Below are 19,504 nucleotides of genomic sequence, written 5' to 3' on the forward strand. Positions count from 1 at the left end.
CGCGATTGAATATGGGTAAAACACGCATGCGCAATGCTTTTGTTTTCATACGCACATGGCGGAAAAAGCACGGCGGCGACAGAGAATGAGAAGGGCGAAAGCAGATCGTTGAATGAGACGGATGAACCAGAATTGGTTTGTAAAAATGCTGCAACTTCAGTGGTGTGGAACTGGTTTAGCTTTCATCCGTCAAATACACACCAAAGCACTATTTTTGGCAGAGCATGCTAGCGGGCCGTCGTTATTACCATGTTTTTTGGAAAATACGCCACACTTAAAATCAATCCTTTTCTGAAAATCAGCAGTGCCCCTTATAATCCCGTGTGCCTTATGTATGAATTCTGGTTGTGTTTACTGACCTCAAAAAATTTTATGTGTTACACGGTGCTCGAAAATCTGTCAAATGTTTTAGTATGACTTTGCTAAGCTACGAACCTGCACCGCTTGATGGATTGTCGGAGCATTACAGCTATCGTAGGCAGGAGCCTCGCGCAGTGATGCGTACGGTGCTTCAACATAATATTACCGTATTGTGTGTGTATAACCTCTTTTTAATGTTTTGTGGATATTATACATGGTTATGCTGAGGATATGTCGGCCAATTTCCATTGGAAATGCCTTTTGATTAAACTGTCAGCAAGGAATTTGCATTTGCACTGTTACATTTTTTATATAACTTTAATGCACATAAAAAACAGCTGCTTGTTTATGTGAAAATACATAGATGGGGTTTATTTGCACTAATAAAGTTGTGGAGTTGTAAAGTTATTTGTCTAGTGTCAATTATATCGTCAGTTATATCGTTATCGCAAATTTTCAAATGTATGTCGTGATAAATATTTTTGGTCATATCGCCCTGCTCTATGCAACAGCGCTGGCTTCCATCTCACGAATGGCAAAGCTCATCACCAGAGCAACATAAATGCGCCACAAAAGCAGAACTTTTAAATGAATCCTACCTTTTTATAACTATTACCACAAAGCCATTAAAAAGAGATACGATCATCACATTTGTTCTAATGCACAAATTTGCAGCGGTTTGATCAGAAACCTCACAATACTGCAGTGCACTCATAAAAACTCAAGTGCACACTTATTATGTATTAAGTGCTCAGTCTCTCTGGTTCACAGTTTTCAGTCTTCTAAGACGATCTTATAATGAACTAAACATCTAAAATAACAACATGTTAGGTGTTTCTCTCTTATGTGAAATAGTAGCAGCTCACAGGGTTTTAGAATGCAAAGATCCATCAATCAAGCTCAGTTCTGCAATTCCCAAAAGTGCATTATTGATTGCCAATGAAATCAGCAGTTGTACAATTAATTGAGGTTGGCAATAAATTGATTGTAGTAATAAATAAAATCTGCCTTGGTAACTGGGCAACACTGTTTAGCAGCACCTTGTATTATTAACTGTGAACAATCTCAAGCAACTTTGAGAGAGGCAGACCCCAAATAATAGTTTCCATTTTCACAATGACTTATTTTTAAGTAATGTGAATTTGGGAAGTATGGTAAAATCCATGTATTCAGTGACACTAAGCAGGGTCCCAAAGACCACAGGGGAGGTGATGTTGTCACTTACCCTTGCCAACGCGATGGTCCAGAAGGGTACGACAGTCCAGTGCCAGCCTCTGAGTGGCCGGGACATCAGGCGGAGGCAAAGGCATGGTAGGCAACAGACACACACACACACACACTCAGACAAACACTACTCCTTTCATAGATACAAAAACCTTTCTTCCTAAATCCAAACGTATATAATATAAACAAAACTTGGTTTCTTGTTTAACAGAACTTGGTTTCTGCACCTACACATAAAAGCTAAACTTCCATCCCAACACAAACACTCAAACCTAGAAACAAAACTTCTCCAAAAACTTTAAAATAAAACTAAACTTCACCAAGACACCCCACTGAACACCAACTTGTATGTCCTTGTCACACAGCTTCCTTGTAATGTATGCCACTGCATACACAGGTTGTCCGCATTAACGAAGAGATTAGTGATTAGTCCTTCTATAGCAGCTCTGCTCCGTGTGCATCCCTCTCATTAATAAACATCTCACTGACACAATGGACCCCACTATCCAGCCGGGACTGCTCGCTGGGCGAGAGAGGGAGAAAGAAAGAGTAGGGTGGAGAGAAGCAGGGCAAAAGGGGCACTGTGGGATAGCCATTCAGTGAGTGGGCTTGAGATTCAAGGAATGCAGCCATGGATGTCAGCTATGGATGCCAGCACGGGCAAAAGGTCTGCAGGGGATTTTTGGTGCAAGTTCACACACTTGGCTGCAGGACCAGATAGATCATCCAGCCGAGAAACAACAATGGGAAGCTTCTATAACAAAAACTTTCCTTCTATCTGATAGCAGTGGTTCATCGTGGAGTGTATGTTTATTGGTGTATGCATTTTGGGCTCCTTTTTTTGGTTCAACTTCATGTGGAGGACATGATTTATTACTCTAAGCAGTGATGGAGCAGGTGTAAAATAGCTTGCCGTTAACGCACCTGACATGCTGAATATCAGTCACAAGGAGGCGTTGCTTTTCCAGGATCCAAGAGAAGGGCAGATGGGTGGTACTTAAGTCCTGAGCTGAGTCTCCACCACTGCTTCGAAAATCAGGAAAGCTGCTGGATTGTCTTCGGCCTGCTGAAGTTGGAATGCCCAAATTAGCGGAAGCACTAATATATACTGCTAACACCGAGTATATCCTAACCTATCATTTTCCTTCATCGTTTTCCTAGCCAGTGACAAGAATATGGTGAAATTATCCTCCAGCATCTGGACAGAAATGCGAAATCAAGAGTTACCGGTTAAATAATAACACGTTAGCATTCCCATTCAACAACCATTTTCTTCTACAGCACTCCAGTACATTTCCTTGATTTCTTTTAAGTTTAGACACAAACTTGTCTCTACTAGGTGTAACAAGCCTAACTCCTACGATTCAAATGTAGTCATAGCTCCTAGCGAAGTATGCTAACGTTAACGTGGCTAACTATATCTATAGCCCCCCGTTATTTATTAATGTCGGAAAACATTTTTTGCTTACCATGAATTAAAAAACAGTTAAATCCCAAAAGTATGAGGCATGCGGACAGGTAACGGTGGACAACTTAACTAAAGTTTAGCTACGCCGGGACATCATTTACTTAGCCAGACGGCTAGCAGAGCAGTTGCTCCTGGCTAGCCGTAAATATGGTGACAGCCCACCACTCGATTGAGCCTTTAGTCATGTTAGAACATGTACAATTCACACAGGACCTGCCCCTGTCTTTGAATCACTGGATAAATACTGAGAGGGAAAAACATAAATTTAAACAAAGCTTTATTGGGTAAGATTCTGAAAACATAATAAGAAATAATACAGATTTATTGGAGTACAGAAAAAAAATACAGTACTAGGCGTAAAGTTACTTAATCTAATAACCTAATTTAATTTAGTCTAGTGGATGTTACTGATGTTGCAAAGCAGCTGGTAAGATTATAAAAGTCAAGAGGACACTGGTAGTCATTATACATGACAAATATTGGCTTTTTGTTTCCAGAGAAGATGCCAATACAAATCATCTGAATACAAATTCAAACGCCATACAGTGTTTAAATCAACTCCTCAAACGGTTTTCTATTAAGTGCTGGACTCCACTGAATGATACACTACCTTTCTTATTTCTTGTGCAATTCCCTTGTAAATTTCTGTCAATTTACAAACAGTGGAACTGATAAAGGCTCCCTAATCTTACCTTTTTTCCGTTTACATATAGAAAAATCTTTTAAAGAAATGAAATGTGGATGCTATGTGTTTGATGCATTTTCCAGCTGCGGATGGGGCATCCTGCTTTCCAATAGTCTTTCATTCTACCAGTTGGTGGAAGCACTGAGTCGAGATAATTTTTTTAGACATTTTAAAGCTTGTTATCGTCCATAATCACTCTTTCACTTTAAGATTAACATTGCATGAAAATATTAGGAAGTGAACATTTAACACATTACTTTATCTGGCACCTTGTCAAAACTTGGTGCTGCCATTCACTCCTCGGGATCTTTTAGCCCCACTGTGCCATCAGTGTTTTATGTGGTGTTAGTTTTGAATAACATTTAAATAAATTTAATTACATTTAATTATTCAAATGCAAGATATGGCCATAGTGCAGGTTGTGAGTCCAAACAGTTTGATTAGGTGCTTGTACAGCTTTTGAAGCGAGCCTTGAGGTCTGAGCATGGAAGCCTCTGTAAACAGCATGGGAAATCGATGCAATTACTGGTGGCTTACCTGAAGGAGTGTGTGTGCTGAGGTCCTATGCTGCCTGCTGATGACAACTGTTTTCACCTTATAGGTGAAACATTCAGGTACTTGTAATAAGGAATTGGGTTCGCTATGCCATATGGGCCCTCAATCTTTGGGGGTGGGGAGATCCATTGAGAAAAAGGGCCGCCTTCTCAAAGTATTGCTCAACATCTGTTTGTTTTCAAGCTGCTGTTTGTGAGTGAGCAGTAGGTATACTTATCCTGATGCCAAAACGAAATGGGTTCATGAAGTTGCCGTTTCAGTAAGTACTTGTAACTGATAGTAATTAGTGTATTTTGACGCAAGAGTAGAGCAACATAGTTATCACATTAGTCTAATGCAGCCAGGCCTATTGGGTGAAGGATAGGTCTCAGCCTGCTGAGAAATAAAATATCTAATAAAATACTAAAACATTTGAACTTTTCACCACCATAGAAGGACTTGAGTTAAGGGCTTGGGATGATGATGCCTCAGTTTCTGGATATGAGGCGTCTTAGTTGGAGACAAACAGTACTCTGAGAAGCAGGCTATGTTCTCAACAGATTTCTGTGGTTGATGAAAATTGTAAAATGTCAGTGAAATGCTACTTTAGAGTACTCTCTGTAATGCTTTGACCCCTGCTGACCTGTACACTTCCTTACGTTAAAGAGGTTTGTACAACTGCCAGAACTTCACACACGTGTCAGAGCTACACTTCAACAGACAGAAATAGCTCAGTGTACAACATATGCGCGATCCTTGGCACACAGTCAGGCTGTTAGGTCTGTTCTGTTGCTGGTATGGCTTTAGTTATCTCATTAGTGTGTAGCCAGAAATGTTAGTCGTAATGCTAATTATATTCTGAGGTTTTGCCCATAGTGGACTAACTCCTAGTTAGGTGTAAACAAGTTTACAGCTCAATTCAATCAGAGTCACAAAAGAAAACCACAGACTGAACAGGTAAAGTAGATTAACAATCACAGACATTTGTATATACAGAATATCAAAAGCTGGGTCATTACTTCACTCCTTCCCCCTTGTTGTTTGTTGTGCCATTTGAGGAGTAAACATACTTAAAGGTGCCTTATTTCAAGTGTCAGAGAGCTTTGTTGATAAGGAAGCAGTTAAAGCAGTACTAATTGCCTTAGACCTGACAGCTATTTTTAGTTGTACCGTAATCAGCAAGAAAGGTCTGAGCTACAGCGTCACAGTGGGACAGATGGAGACTCATTACATCAGTCTTAGGGGGTTTGCATGTTGCCTGGAAACAATTAGCAAAGCAAGTCTGAAAAACTTTAACCAGCTTACAACAATAATGACCATAAGCCAGCTGGAGACATCAACCCAGTAACGGATTCAATCATCGCAGATCTCGTGCTTTTCTTTGCTTCTTTAACCTATTGCACACTCAGTATTACCCTGTACAGTTTGTGTGGATGTTACCATGAAACCTGTTAAAAGCAATAAATACATCCATATCCATACGACTCTGCATTATTGTATCGACATTATAATCAATCCGGTCCTTTTGTGTTGTATATGTTGCAGTTTCTTCTGCCCGCTTGGGCATCTCTCTCTTAAAAAACACATGTTTAATGTCTTTTTAGCAAAGTAAATAAAGGATATTTACAACTGACTTTGCCAAAAACTGTTTGCAGCTTCTACTTTGCGATAGGGATGTTCTTTCTGACTCAAAATGTCTCGATATTATTCATGAGAGATACATTTGACATATGTTTGACAACTTATAAGCTAACAAGTATTTACAACAGTTTAAATACAGGCAATTTTTCAGAAATACCGGAAATTAGCTTATGACAGTTGATCACTTTTTGGCATAATGCCGACCCTGCTGAAGGTGTTTTTCCTTCCCTCTGTTGCCAAATGCTTTTTCATAGGTGGTTGTGTAATTGTTTCTTTTTTCTTTCTAATATTATAGGTTTTACAATATAAAGCACCAACTGTTGCTGTGAATTGGTGCTATATAAATAAAACTGAATTGAATTGTGAAAAAACAAGTCTTTCTATTGTGTAACAATAACCAACCTCATATACTGTATGATAATATATAAGAAATCCAAGCAAAATATTATGTTGGTATTGCTCTTGGAGCAATGTGTTCATCCATCGGAATATAATTTAACAATTTACTTCATAAGAAAGAAAAACAACAGAAGATTTGCTGACTGAAGTCTTACCAGATGGAGTGTTTGTAAGAAATATTGTATTTATATAGAAGCATTGTCAGTAATTCAGGGTTAGAAGACAAACGGTAACTGGAGAGCTCTGTATTTCCAACACTGAGCTTCGGCATTAAATGTGGAAATGACTTCTCTTCACACAGACACACACATAGCAAGCAGAATTTGTGTTATCGTGGGAAACAGTATTTGATGATTTTGTATTAAAAGCTAGAACTTGTTCTTTAACAAGTAACTTTGGTAATTCATAAGATAATAACATGAAATTTGTATGTTTGTGTTTTGTTATGAAAATCTGGACCTTACAAATAAAATGTTAAAAATAAAGAAGAGCCATGAAATTTGTATTTAGACAGATGTGGAGTGACTTTGTACACCTACTCAGAAACACTTGGATTTTAAAATGTTTAGCAAAGGCAGCTTCGTTGCCTTTTGTTTGCTGAAGCACCTTGGGCTCCTGCTGCCAGGTGGGAGATGATTCAGTTTCCTTGCTCTCGCATTCAACCTCGCTTTGCCTTTTAGGCATTGTTTTTGCCTGTGCACTGTATGAAAGGAATTTGTCACCCCCGTGTCTGTAATTTCACAGACAGGTAGTTTAGTAACCAGAAGCCCAAAGGCATGAGGCAGCACTGCTGTTTTATTATTATTTTTTTGCACATTACCAGAAGTAAAACAAAGAGTGTATTAAAGTGCTATGTATCAATGCATTAATGTTTCCCCTGCTTCAATAAGATTTGTTGACTTGACCAAATGAGAGCACACTGCCTTTACCTTGGTGTTATCCTGGTGCCAGTGACCTCGGTTTTACAGGCCAGTGAGAGTGGCCGCTGACTAATTAATCCTCTTTGCACTCTTCACTCCTGCAGCTCTGCTTTGTGGCAGTTCTTGACATCATTTCAAAACAGTCCAGATGGTGACCTGCAGTCCTGAAAGAACGACTCCACGAGTCTCGCCAGGCCTGTATGTCGCTGTCCGCATCAGTGTTGGATACGGCATTGCAACGAGGGCTGCTTCAAGTTTCAGTTTTCCTTTTATAGGTTGTGTCTTAAATATCAAAGCCGATGAAATCAACAAAAATGGATTATGATGAGCTGGATGCACGTATACAATGGCAGAAACTAGGTATTGTCAGTGGATGCACTGTACGGGAAACGTTACAGGTCAGTTGTGTGGTTTACAATCCTTTTGCTTCTTTTTGGGGGGGGGGTTCCTTTGACACATTGTAGCTTACGGGGAGCTTATTGTCCGCTTGGGACAGCTGAAACTGCTGAAAGAGGAATGACAAAGGGATTCTTCTATTCTTCTACATCCCAGAAACTGTAATGTTTGTAATGTTCAAAAACAAATAAAGATGCACACTTAATACTATACCTAATTACTCATCTAATATGATGTGTTTTAGCATATCCAGTCTGTTCTGTGCAGATACATGATCTTGGTGAGAATCAGCCCGGTGGCAGTAGACTGTGAGTGGGTGGGACAACAGCATCCAGAGCCAGAAGGACCTGGAGGAGTTTAACTCTGAGCATTAACCAGCTCAGCTCTAAATCTGGCCAGATAATTCGTTGGAAAGCTGCCTTTCTTCTGGCACACACTGCGTAAACACGTGGAGCCGACCAGGTGGCCCTTTCTGGCATGGTTGAACGTGTGCAGCATAACAAATTTTATCTAAAAGAATAAGGAACTCAGACAGATTTGTTACTCAATTTATATAGTGCATAAAGACCTTTGATTATTAAATCCTTCACGCGGGGTATTCAGATGCATCAAACTGCAAAAATCCTTTATATTTAGCATTTTATGATAGTAGATGCATCAGTGGCTTTGGTACAGAAAGCCACCCAAAGTTCCTCTGTATAAAAGTCTATCAATCAAATTCCCTTTTCCTCATTTATTCAAACAAATACTCACACTGCAGGTCATTCATAGTGAAATATTTCTGTAAGACAAATTCATATTAGGCAAAATTAGGTAGATGAAAGATGAAAGTTGAAATGAATTAAAGTGGGTTTACTTTACATGTTAATTACTGGCCATAATGTCCAGTTATCTCTTTGAATTTAGTATTCTACTTTGACTTGTCTGTCAAAACAGCTTCCAAATCTGTGATATAAATAAAGTTGTAATTATTATTATTATTATAAAACTTACTGATGAACTCTAATGTTTTTTTAAGCAATAACACCAAATCTGGTCCTTACTGACTCCCCTTTTCCCTTCACGTTCCAGGCTCCTACCTGCTCCTGATCCAATACCAACAGCTGAGGTCAGCTGAGGTCGCCACCATGGTGACCTTCGCTAACACAACGCAGGTCTCCCCCATGGGGCTGCGTGAGCTGCCCTGTGTAACCCCCACCATGTCCCCTGGCCTGCGGCGGAAAAAGATGCTGTGGCAGAATGCAGTAAAACACATCATTATGCAGCAGGATCTCAGTACCCAGGTGATTGAGTTTTAGATTGTTGTAAATGTGTTCTGATTTATTTATTTTTTTGTGCACACTAGTATTGTGTACTGGAAGAGGCTGTGTCTGTCTGTATGGAGCTCTGGCCTTATGATGCACTTTTTATACTGCATTCAAAAGTGTACCTCACTAATGGCTATCAAGCACACATGAAATTTTTGATTCTTTTCAAAATAAAGCTATTACTCTTACCATTACAATCTAATGCGCTCTTACCATTATGCATATCTAATGTGTGTTGAAATGGTTTTGGCATTTATATTTCAAAAATGATTCACATTTACAATAGACATGTGATAATAAAGCAAGCCTCACAAGATCCTTCTAGAAGCAAGTCTCAACATTCAGCATCCATAAAGGTAACCGGTAGCACACAGACTCATTCTATCCCCATGTGGCAAATAAGAGACGAAAGCAAAATAAAGAAAGTTACAAGTGAAAAGAGACAGGTGTGTAGCAGCTTTGTACACCTACTCAGAAACGATTGGATTTAGGTTTTTAGCATTTTTTGCCTTTTTTGTTTGCTGAAGCACCTCGGGGTCCTGCTGCCAGGTGGGGGATGATTCAGCTTCCTTGCTTTCAGACTCAACCTTGCTTTGCCTTTTAGGCCTTGTTTTTTTTTTAACCTGTGCATGGTTTGAAAGGAGTGTCTCAACCCTGTGCCTCTTAATTTCACAGACAGATACTTTAGTAACCAGCGGCCCAAAGGCATGAAGCAGCACTGCTGTTTTATTATTATTTCTACATCATAATAGGGGTAAAAGTAAAAGAGTATTAGAAAGATATGCAACGATGAATTAATGTTCCTACTGCTTCAAAAGGATTTGTTGACTTGGCTAAATAAGTGAGCGCTGCCTTTACCTTGGCATTGGCATGATGCCAGTGACCTCGGTTTTAAAGGCCAGTAAAAGTGGCTGCTGACTAATTAATCCTCTTTGTGTGTGAATGTGGCTGTTTTTAGACTATCCATGTAAGTGTAATTGTTATTTTTGCATGCTGAATCTTGTCTACCCTGATTTGCCAAATAAGATATAATAGCCTTGTAACTTTTTTGAATGAAGGATCCTGTTTTTATCCTTTGACAGTTGGGTGTTGAACCAGCACGCAAAATCTTTGTGACAGATACCTACATAGAGGAGATCAACAGGCAAATCCGCAGCAAAGCCTCACGTGGGGTAACAAAGCGCCGTTCTTCCACGTTCAGAGTCCATCCCTTGGTTCGCGATTCCACCAGCACCGGGGGTGCTTTTAACGACTACTCCAGCGACGCTGACTTCTTCGTCCACTGGGGTCGAACTGTCTGTGGTGTCTACATACCCACGCTATTGCACACCTTCAAGTCCCACGACCTGGAGAAACTCTACCAGCAGCACTCTTCCACCCAAAGACGTAATTCTCTGGCCATCACCAATGTGATAGACGTGGTGGCCAAGCTGCACATGTTGGTTCTGTACCTGGCATTGGCGCCGGAAGCTTCCACAGACACTTTGCGTGGCTGCCTGACGGGCATGTTCATGGTGTTAGCAACAGTTCTGTGCTTCATAGTGTTAACCCACAAAGACTCCGTGTCCCCACAGTGGCTTCACTACGCCGGCCTCGCCAGCTGGTTGTCACAGACCACACAGGTGCTGGGGGGTCTGGTGTACGGACTAGAAAAAGACCCATCGTGGTACCTTTTGTTCACTTTGTTCGCAACATACACACTGCTGCCATTACCTCTGCTGTGGGCCATATGTGCGGGCACCCTGTCCTCAATGCTGCACATTCTGGTAGAGATAGTATGCTGCTACACTGATGCTTTGCTTCTGAGAAAGGTGAAAAAAAAAGTCCCCTTTGAATTTCCTTTCCTACTGTTACATTTTTAAAATGTGTATCATGCCGATAAATCAGTGATACACTGTTAAGGCTTATGGAAAGTTTGATTTCTTAGACTTTACAGCAGTGTTAGGCACAAATCTACAAAATTTGAGAAAAAAACTATTTCATTGTACTTGTTGAAAGCTCATGGGTCTCTATTGACATATTAATCAACAAATAATAAGGAATTAGAAACCCTCCCCCCAAGCTTCAGTCCAGTACTGTTTCCCCAATTTCCCCTTTAAACTTTTTTTAAAGCTTTTTTTCCATGAATTAATGTAGTATTCACACTCTTTCGATGCAGGTGGTTGCCAAAGGCCTGCTGTACCTGGGGATGAACACAGCTGGCTTGTTCATCCACTACCTGACAGACCACGCTCAGCGCCAGGTTTTTCTGGAGACCCGTCGTTGCATTGAAGGACGCCTCAAATTAGAGCAAGAGAATCAAAGACAGGTACAATGAAGATGGGAGCTGTCCTGAAATTTAAAGCCAGAGAATTATTTGTGTTATGATGAAAGCTTTGGTTGCATTAACTCACTTCCTTGACTCTCACATTGTTACACTTCTTCACAGGACCGCCTAGTTTTGTCGATCCTGCCTCGCTTTGTTGCCTTGGAGATGATTGCTGACATGAGTGCTATGGAAGATGATCTAAACCCTCAAGAGTTTCACAAGATCTATATCCACCAGTACAAAGATGTCAGGTATACATGCATGAGTTAGTATATTAGTAGTTAAATTTGTAACCTTGTAACCTTGACTCGTAAGATTTATAAGCCAAGTGGGTTTCACTCTGATTATCAAGTTGCAGGCAAACCTAATGCCAATAGTAAGTGTTTGCTATGTCATTTCAGACTTTTTAGTCCTTCTCTCCTTCTTGTAGCATCCTTTTTGCAGACATCAAGGGTTTCACTTTGTTGTCTATGAACCTGTCAGCCCAGGATCTGGTTCGAACCCTCAATGAGCTCTTTGGACGTTTTGACCGACTGGCAGAGGTGAGGGCCTGAGCGAGCCCTTTTTGGTTGATGTAAAACATCTTCCAGCTTCTAATGTCCTTCTTCTTCTTCTTTTATCACAGGAACACCACTGCTTGCGGATAAAGATACTGGGAGACTGTTACTACTGTGTGTCAGGGGTTCCCGAGCCCCAGCGTGCCCATGCCCGTTATTGTGTTGAGATGGGTCTGGCTATGATCAACACTATACGGTCAGTCATCATATTTAAAGACACAAACACAAGTTAATTAAAAAAAACCAAAATCACGTGGTTTTAAAATTATGTAAATATAACCTCAGCTAAGTAACAAAAGATTAACATAAAACAAAGCTGAAATGCAGAAGCACTGTGTGAAAATTTTAAGTACTCCTTTGCTGCTTCCACATGAAGCAGCAAAGGATGCTGCACTTAATTAGCAGCATCCAGATCCTGCTAATTAAGTGCACTTGATTAATTGATGATCAACAACTGTGAGCACCTAAGTAAAAGCAGAGGTCTGGGCAGTTTGCTGGTGTGCAGCATTCAGGTGTGTATCAATACATTGTGTAACACAATGCTTCTCCGTCAACCTTGAAAAAGGGTCCACCTTCTTATGGGTCTATAGGTATCCATATGAGAGTGTAAGATCCTATTTTTGTTTGTAAGACACGATCACTTTACCTCACAAAATCACCAGGTATGTACAGAAGCAGCTGAACTTCGACATGGACATGAGGATCGGCATCCACTCGGGCTCTGTCCTCTGTGGGGTATTGGGTCTGCAGAAATGGCACTTTGATGTCTGGTCCTGGGACGTGGGCATCGCCAACATGCTGGAAGCGGGGGGCATACCTGGGTGAGCACCAGCAACCATTAGAGAAACTCCTGTCAAGTATGTTACCTGACAAAGATGTGCCTGACAGGTTTCCAGGCTTTCTGTAAGATAATATTTAAGAAAAGAATAAAAAACGTGCTATTTAATTTCGTAATAGGTACATTTGGAGGGGGTATATATTTTCATCTGGTGATGCATTAATGATGACCTCTTGTCTTACATCATCCACAATATTTTTTAATTTCTTTCTGCATGAATTTTTCTTTCTCCCTGAAACAGACGCATCCACATCTCAAGGGCAACTCTCGATTGTCTAGAAGGCACTTACAAGACAGAAGAGGGCCATGGTCGTGATAGGAATGCTTTCCTACGAAAATATAATATTGACACCTTCCTCATCTGCCCTCAGCAGGACAGAGACAAAGTTAACCACATCAAGCCCCCCAAAGTTCAAAAACCAATTCAAACCTGGAGTCCGGACATACCTTTTAAGACTGTCATTGACATGAACAGCGTAAGTGCGCAAATACCAAACAGAAAGGAAGGTGCTGAATTTGGTGCCTTTGGTCAGGTGGTGACGAATTTGAATTGTATTATCTGACCTAATCAGTTATTTCTATTCTTTTCTTTTAGATTCTAGCTGCTTTTACAAATGGCTCAATGCCCACCCTTTGGCAGTCCAACTCGAGAGAGATTAACAAACGCATCAAGCATGCCATCGAGCTTCGAAGTAGTGAGCGTATGCACAGAGAGCACATCACACCACTGACCCTTGTCTTCAAGGACACAAACATCGAGGACAAGGTAGACTGTAAAGAAAAGATAGAGATGCAAACTGTTTTTTAAAGACGTAGCTAAAAGGGACATTTATTTTTCTTGCTTTTGGCCCATTCAGTTCTCCCAGATGAGAGATGAAATGTTCAACTCCAATCTGGTCTGCTCCTTCATCCTGCTTCTGTTTCTCATGGCTGCCCAGGCCCTCATCCCTGCCCCCAGGTAGGAAACTCCAATATGTTACAACTGTTAATTCCACTTATTATGATTCCATTAAGTCATTTTGTACCTAAATCCAGCTTATAGCATTTTAAATAAATATCAATTCCACATCAGTATAACCAGTATTATAAAAAGAGCTCCCTGTAGTGTTTTGACCAGACTTTACTGCTACTGTGCTTAAGTTTTTGTTTTTCTTTACTTTGGTGCCACCTGCTGGTATTTAAAAGAATGCACTGAGTGCAGTCACACTGGACACCTGAACTTGTTTTTTTCTGTTCTACACTGTATTAATATTATTAACATTCATGACTTCACTCACTTTCTTCTTCTTCTTAACCCCCTCTTCCCTCCCCAATCGTAGACTGTTCCCTGCTGTCCTCCAGTTTTCAGTCTTTCTGCTTGCCCACGTGCTGCTGCTACTTGTTGCCCTTGCCGAAGAGTTCAAGTGGACTCCTTCATCACTGCAGCACTTCTGTTGCTGGATTCATGAAAACAACAGTGCCCGTAACCTGTTTACTCTCATAGCGATCTTCATCAACTTTGGGTTGGCCTCTACTGACATGGTGAGAGTCTGAATAACACAAGAGAAGAGTAATTTACATAAACTGCCATGTTCTTCAACACGACTTTTTCCTTTGTATGTCTGCAGTATTGCACCTGGTAACTGACCCTTGTAAACCAAATGCACATTAATTTGCATAATCCTCTCTGAAATGCATATGCAAAAAGAGGAAAGTTGCACTTCCCTGCTGATATTTATAGCACACTTGGCATGCAAACAGGACAGAGGAGTGCAAGAAGGTAAAAAATGAAGTAAGGGGTCTTTCGTGTGATGTAAAAAGCCCATTTAGATATAAGAAGGTAAAGGGGTTCTTTTGCAGTGATACAATTATTTAGTAAACCTTCTTTTTATTAGAAAAAAGCACAAAATTAAGCAAAACCTCATTAAAGGTTTTAAATCACCAGTTTCAAGAAAGTTTGACTACCGGTTTATATTTGTTATGCTCTATGATGCAGAACCAGGTTGGAACATTTTGTGCTGCTTGCAGGTGTGGTGCATCCTCATGAACACAGGAGAGGCTGACATAACTGAGAAGACTGGCACAGGCTCACGTCCACTCACTGTCTGCTCTTACCCTGAGGCAAGCAAACAGTAGTTTAAATTTGGGACAATTATTATAGAGATTTTATGTGATTTCCTGTTGATTTATCCAAATGTCTGTCTTGTATTAAAAATACTAACAATAAATCACATTGGGTTTCAGTAAAATGAGGTTATTACTGCTTGTTTCATCTTTCCCAATTTGTTCCCTTTAGATTTTTGTGTTGAGCGGGGTGATTGCCATGGTGACGTGTGCGGTTTTTCTGCGTCTGAACTCTCTGCTGAAGCTGGCAACGCTGCTGCTAGCAGTGGCTGTCTACTCCTACCTCAGCCACCTCGCCTTTGTCTCACTCACGCGCCACGATACGCTGCACAGGTCAGTGTATGAGCAGCGAGCAACATACAAACTGCACAGCTGCTGTAGTTTTACTACACAGTGCTATATTTAAATATTCGCCTCTATACACAATTTATGATCAAAAGTTTTGGGCCACACCAGTTAATTGAGCCAACCTCATCCTACATTAACATCAGCACAAAAACTGTGCACTGGGAGCTTCATGCCATGTGTTCCAAAGCTGAGCATCTCCTTTAAGTGTAATGTGTAGATATATTTTTGCCCACAGAGTGTATCGATTTTCCTAATATACTTTGTTACAGGTCTCACTATGTCAGAAGAAATGGAATTTCCTTCCTTCTCATGGCCATGTTTATTGTTGCCGTCTTCTATAATGGACGTCAGGTGCTCATACACTTCATTTTCCCAGATTGAACTTATAGATGATCCTGTCACTATAGCAACACTTTCTGGTCTGTGTTATTGAAACTAAAACTGTTTTCTGTCACGCAGGACTGTGTTGCAGGTAGATGATGTTCTATCTCGCTGTATCTTTTCTATCCAGTGGGAGGCTACTGCCAGACTGGACTTCCTGTGGCGTCTGCAGGCCCAGCAGGAGGTGGCAGACATGAGGGAGTTGCGGGAACACAATGAGTGTCTGCTATACAACATCCTACCAGTTCATGTAGCTCAACATTTCTTGGACCGGAGCAAGCATGACGAGGTAGCTGAAACACCCCAAAACCTTTAGCCTCACTTCTTTTGACTCATAGTCTGGTCCACAGCAGAATCAGTCTGAGTGACCATCAGTGCTTTGAAAATACTGATTGGACCAATGAATAGCAACCTCTGTCTACAGGTTAACTTATATTGAAATTGTACAATTAAAATTAACGTTATGTAGTACTTTTTAAAATCTGGCACTTTCCTTTATTTACAATCCGATCATTTTTTAAAAGATCTCCAACCCCACTGGGTGATATGCAGCCCCAAACCATGACAGAACCTCCACCGTGTTTTACACATGGCTGTAGACACTCAATGTTATACCGCTTTACCTCATCAGTACATAGCGACGGTGATTTTAATATAATTTCACATTTGGATTTACCACTTTATAAGACTCGTTGCCATGGATATTCAGTTACTTTCCTCCCTGTTTCCCTTACTTATTAATGGCTTCTTGACAGCCACCCTTCCACTGACACCATTTTTGATCAGGCTTCAGTGAACAGTAGATGGATCAACTGAGAGCCAGGTGCATCTCTCAGGTCCTGTTTCTTCTTTTGTCGTCCACTTGTCCAGTTTTAAGACACATCATGCACATGCATGCGCTCTTGGTGCAAAAATACTATTTTATGACTGTCAAACTGTGTTATACTTTGCATTTTTCATCAATTCAACTAAACAAATTGGAACAAATGATGTGGTTTTATAACGTTGGGTGGCTCAAGACTTTTGCACAGTACCTTACCTGACTCAAACAAAGAGGATTTTGAAGAAATCACCCATCATGACTCTTCTTTTAGGAGCTTTACTCCCAATCCTATGATGAAGTGGGCGTCATGTTTGCCTCCATCGCTGGGTTCGATAAGTACTTCGAGGAGAAAGAGTTCAAGCATGAAGGAGTGGAATGCCTCCGCCTACTCAATGAGATAATTGCCGGCTTTGATGAGGTGAGTGTTGGACTCAAAATGATCATATGACAGTGGTTTATTTATGGGTTATCCCTTTTGGTCCAATTATTTATCGGTTAAAATAAAACAGAGACAGTGTAGTTCAATCCAGGCTGTGGGTTGACACAAGTCCTGCTTTGATAAATAGGATAGCCTCTAATTGCATAAGTCAGCTGCTAAACTTGATGTGTAATTTAATCTTATCTTCTAACAAGCTGTTTGAGGAGCCGTATTTTCACCATGTGGAGAAGATTAAGACAATTGGGAGCTGCTACATGGCGGCATCAGGTTTAGCTCCAGATAAACAGGTGGGAGATTTTTCTGTATGTGGTCTTATTTCCTTTTGTCTTATTAGCTTTGCTTTGATTTGTGGTACTTGTTATGATATTATCTCCTTGCATGAAACTGTATGTTTATCTTTGTCTCCTCCAGAAATCAATGGATGAATGGAACCACCTGAGCGAGCTGGTTTTGTTTGCATTGGCGATGCAGGAGACCTTGAAAGAGATTATTAGGAACTCTACTCAACGCTTTCAGCTGCATGTGGGTAAGAAGCTGCCCTGCCACAGCCCCACAAAAGCACACACGCACGATTTCTAGTGTTGTAGCAAATATCTGAAATTATTGTCTGGGTTTGGACTCATGCAGGCATTGCTCACGGGCCCGTGGTCGCTGGGGTGATCGGTGCCACCAAACCGCAGTACGATATCTGGGGCTCCACAGTGAACTTAGCCAGCCGCATGGACAGCACAGGTGTGAGCGGACGCATCCAAGTACCCGAAGCCACCCGAAGGATCCTGACAGATTGGGGCTTCGTCCTGGAGCTGCGTGGAGAAATATTTATCAAAGGGGTGAGTGGAGACTGACTATGAAGAGTAGTTAAGCTTAAACAAGTGTTGCTTATTTTTAAAACGCCACAGCATTGTGGTCTATAAGGTAAGGTTCTTAAATCAATGAATGACATCTTCGGAATTAGGAACTTTATTCTGACTTCCAGAAGGGGGGGAATTATTTGATCTCTTTTGATTTTATTATGTTGCATTTTTTAAGGGTGGGAGAAACATTTCATACAAAAACCTCAGAGTTTAAGGTGATTCATAATGTGTTGCTATGGCTGGATCCTTGCTCTAGAGGTTTCTGTTCGATAAACCATCTCAGTTATCCAGCAAGCATAAAAACATCCTGCCAGCAGCAAATTTATGTTCAGAAAGTTTTCATTATCATACAAATTTTGTAGAATAATCTCTGTGTCTAGCATAACTGTGACAATATACACATCTTCACTTTTTAATCTATGTTTTTCATTGTAGGTAAGTGAGTACCAGGGGAAAGTCCGCACCTATTTCATCAGGACCATGCGCAGTAAGATGGCCAACGATGGGACAGATGGCCGCCTGGCAGGGCAGACAGGAGGACGCATGACGCTGGCAGAGGTGGTGTTCAGTCTCGTCCAGGCCAGACACAAGGAGAAGATGAGAGAGGGCAACAGGAGGTTCAATCGGACTCCCTCCAGACTGCAGCGCTGAGGAGACTGTCAGGGTCAAATGGCTGCACGTAGGCCAGGACACACTGCAGCCATATTCCTTTAATGCTTTGCCATAACTGAATTAGCTTCACAGACAAAATACTGAGCTACCCGTGGCAGGAGCCCAAACCTGTTTAAGCCTTTATTCTTATTTCTTCCAATACTGCATCATACCCATCTTTTTTGGCATCTCAAGCAAAATGGACAAGTTAAGAGGAATATATAGGAAATCATCCATGCTCATATTTCTTGACTTCTGGACCCAAACGTTCATCTTTGCATGACACACCGAGTGGTATGTGGTCTGAACTTTAGTTGGTTAGGAGTTAACTGTGCAATTTAATCAAAGTTCTGGCCTCTTACATTTCACAAGTATGTTGTAAGCAGTGCAAAGTGCTTTTTCATTACTATTATTGCCATATCTATACACTATAAGCACTGATTTTAAGGTTGTTTTGTAAAAAAAAGAAAGAAGGAAAGAAATGGTAAATGGACTGGTTCTTATATAGCGCTTTTCTACTCATCTGAGCACTCAAAGCGCTTTACACAACTTGTGCATTCACCCATTCACACCCATTCACACAAGCACATCTTTCTAAGTGCGTTATAGCTAACACTCACACACAGTCATACTCCGATGGATGCATCGGAGAGCAATTTTGGGGTTAGTAACTTGCCCAAGGATATTTGGCATGTAGACTAGGGGAAGCCAGGAATCGAACCACCAACCTTCCGATCAGTGGATGACCTGCTCTACCACTTGAGCTACAGCGAAAGAAAGAAAGAAAGAAAGAAAGAAAGAAAGAGAGAAAGAAAGAGAGAGAAAGAGAGAAAGAGAGAGAGAAAGAGAGAAAGAGAGAAAGAGAGAAAGAGCCAACATGTCTTTATGTTTGCTGGGATAACACATCAGCAAGACTCCAGACCTCCAAGCAAAACACTACCTCTTAGTACAAATTCTCCTAGACTACAAATGGCCAATATAGAATGGTGTTTGTTTGTTTGTTTGTATTATCTTAATTAGTACATTTATGTGGTGAAGTCAAGCATTATTTCTACTTTATATCCAATAATTTCACATGTGTTAAAGAGATTTTGGTCAGTATAATTCACTCATGCAACATAATCCAAAAAGAAAGAAAATCCGTTTATTTATAAAGTGATTGCTGCTTGGTTTACTTTTGTAAATACTGTATTTGCATAGTTTCCACTGAGCCACTATTTCTTGTTTTCTATCTTGTCAGAGTCAGCGTTGTTCTGAATTTATGAGAT

The 19,504-nt window shown here is 40.7% G+C and overlaps 2 protein-coding genes across 4 annotated transcripts in view; one reads left to right on the forward strand and one right to left on the reverse strand.

The window, feature by feature from the left end:
- Positions 1–3,272, reverse strand: part of LOC102195400 (protein EFR3 homolog B) — a 28,855-nt gene extending 25,583 nt beyond the window's left edge. The window contains exons 1-2 of one of the 3 annotated variants that reach the window (XM_005734417.2): positions 3,054–3,272; positions 2,509–2,650 (exon numbers count right to left, since the gene is read on the reverse strand). In XM_005734417.2, coding sequence (XP_005734474.1) covers positions 2,509–2,515 — 7 coding nt within the window. In that variant the 5' untranslated portion in view covers positions 2,516–2,650; positions 3,054–3,272. Of the gene's footprint in view, positions 1–1,585; positions 2,052–2,508; positions 2,651–3,053 lie in introns of those variants that run through there. The other 2 variants (XM_005734416.1, XM_005734415.2) reach the window with 2 other exon arrangements.
- A 4,156-nt stretch (positions 3,273–7,428) lies between these two features.
- LOC102192308 (adenylate cyclase type 8) lies at positions 7,429–18,682 on the forward strand. Its single transcript, XM_013911186.1, has 19 exons — positions 7,429–7,629; positions 8,699–8,910; positions 10,017–10,745; positions 11,093–11,242; positions 11,363–11,493; positions 11,673–11,784; positions 11,868–11,995; positions 12,462–12,620; positions 12,879–13,113; positions 13,233–13,403; positions 13,495–13,595; positions 13,957–14,158; positions 14,913–15,073; positions 15,548–15,758; positions 16,564–16,710; positions 16,926–17,018; positions 17,143–17,257; positions 17,359–17,561; positions 18,021–18,682. The coding sequence occupies exons 1-19, from the start codon at positions 7,578–7,580 to the stop codon at positions 18,234–18,236; spliced, it is 3,528 nt and encodes a 1,175-aa protein (XP_013766640.1). The 5' UTR covers positions 7,429–7,577; the 3' UTR covers positions 18,237–18,682.
- Positions 18,683–19,504: the final 822 nt, after the last annotated feature.

The sequence above is a fragment of the Pundamilia nyererei genome, unplaced genomic scaffold, assembly GCF_000239375.1.
Source record: "Pundamilia nyererei isolate P.nyererei 1_Seehausen unplaced genomic scaffold, PunNye1.0 scaffold00058, whole genome shotgun sequence".
Classification (NCBI taxonomy): domain Eukaryota; kingdom Metazoa; phylum Chordata; class Actinopteri; order Cichliformes; family Cichlidae; genus Pundamilia; species Pundamilia nyererei.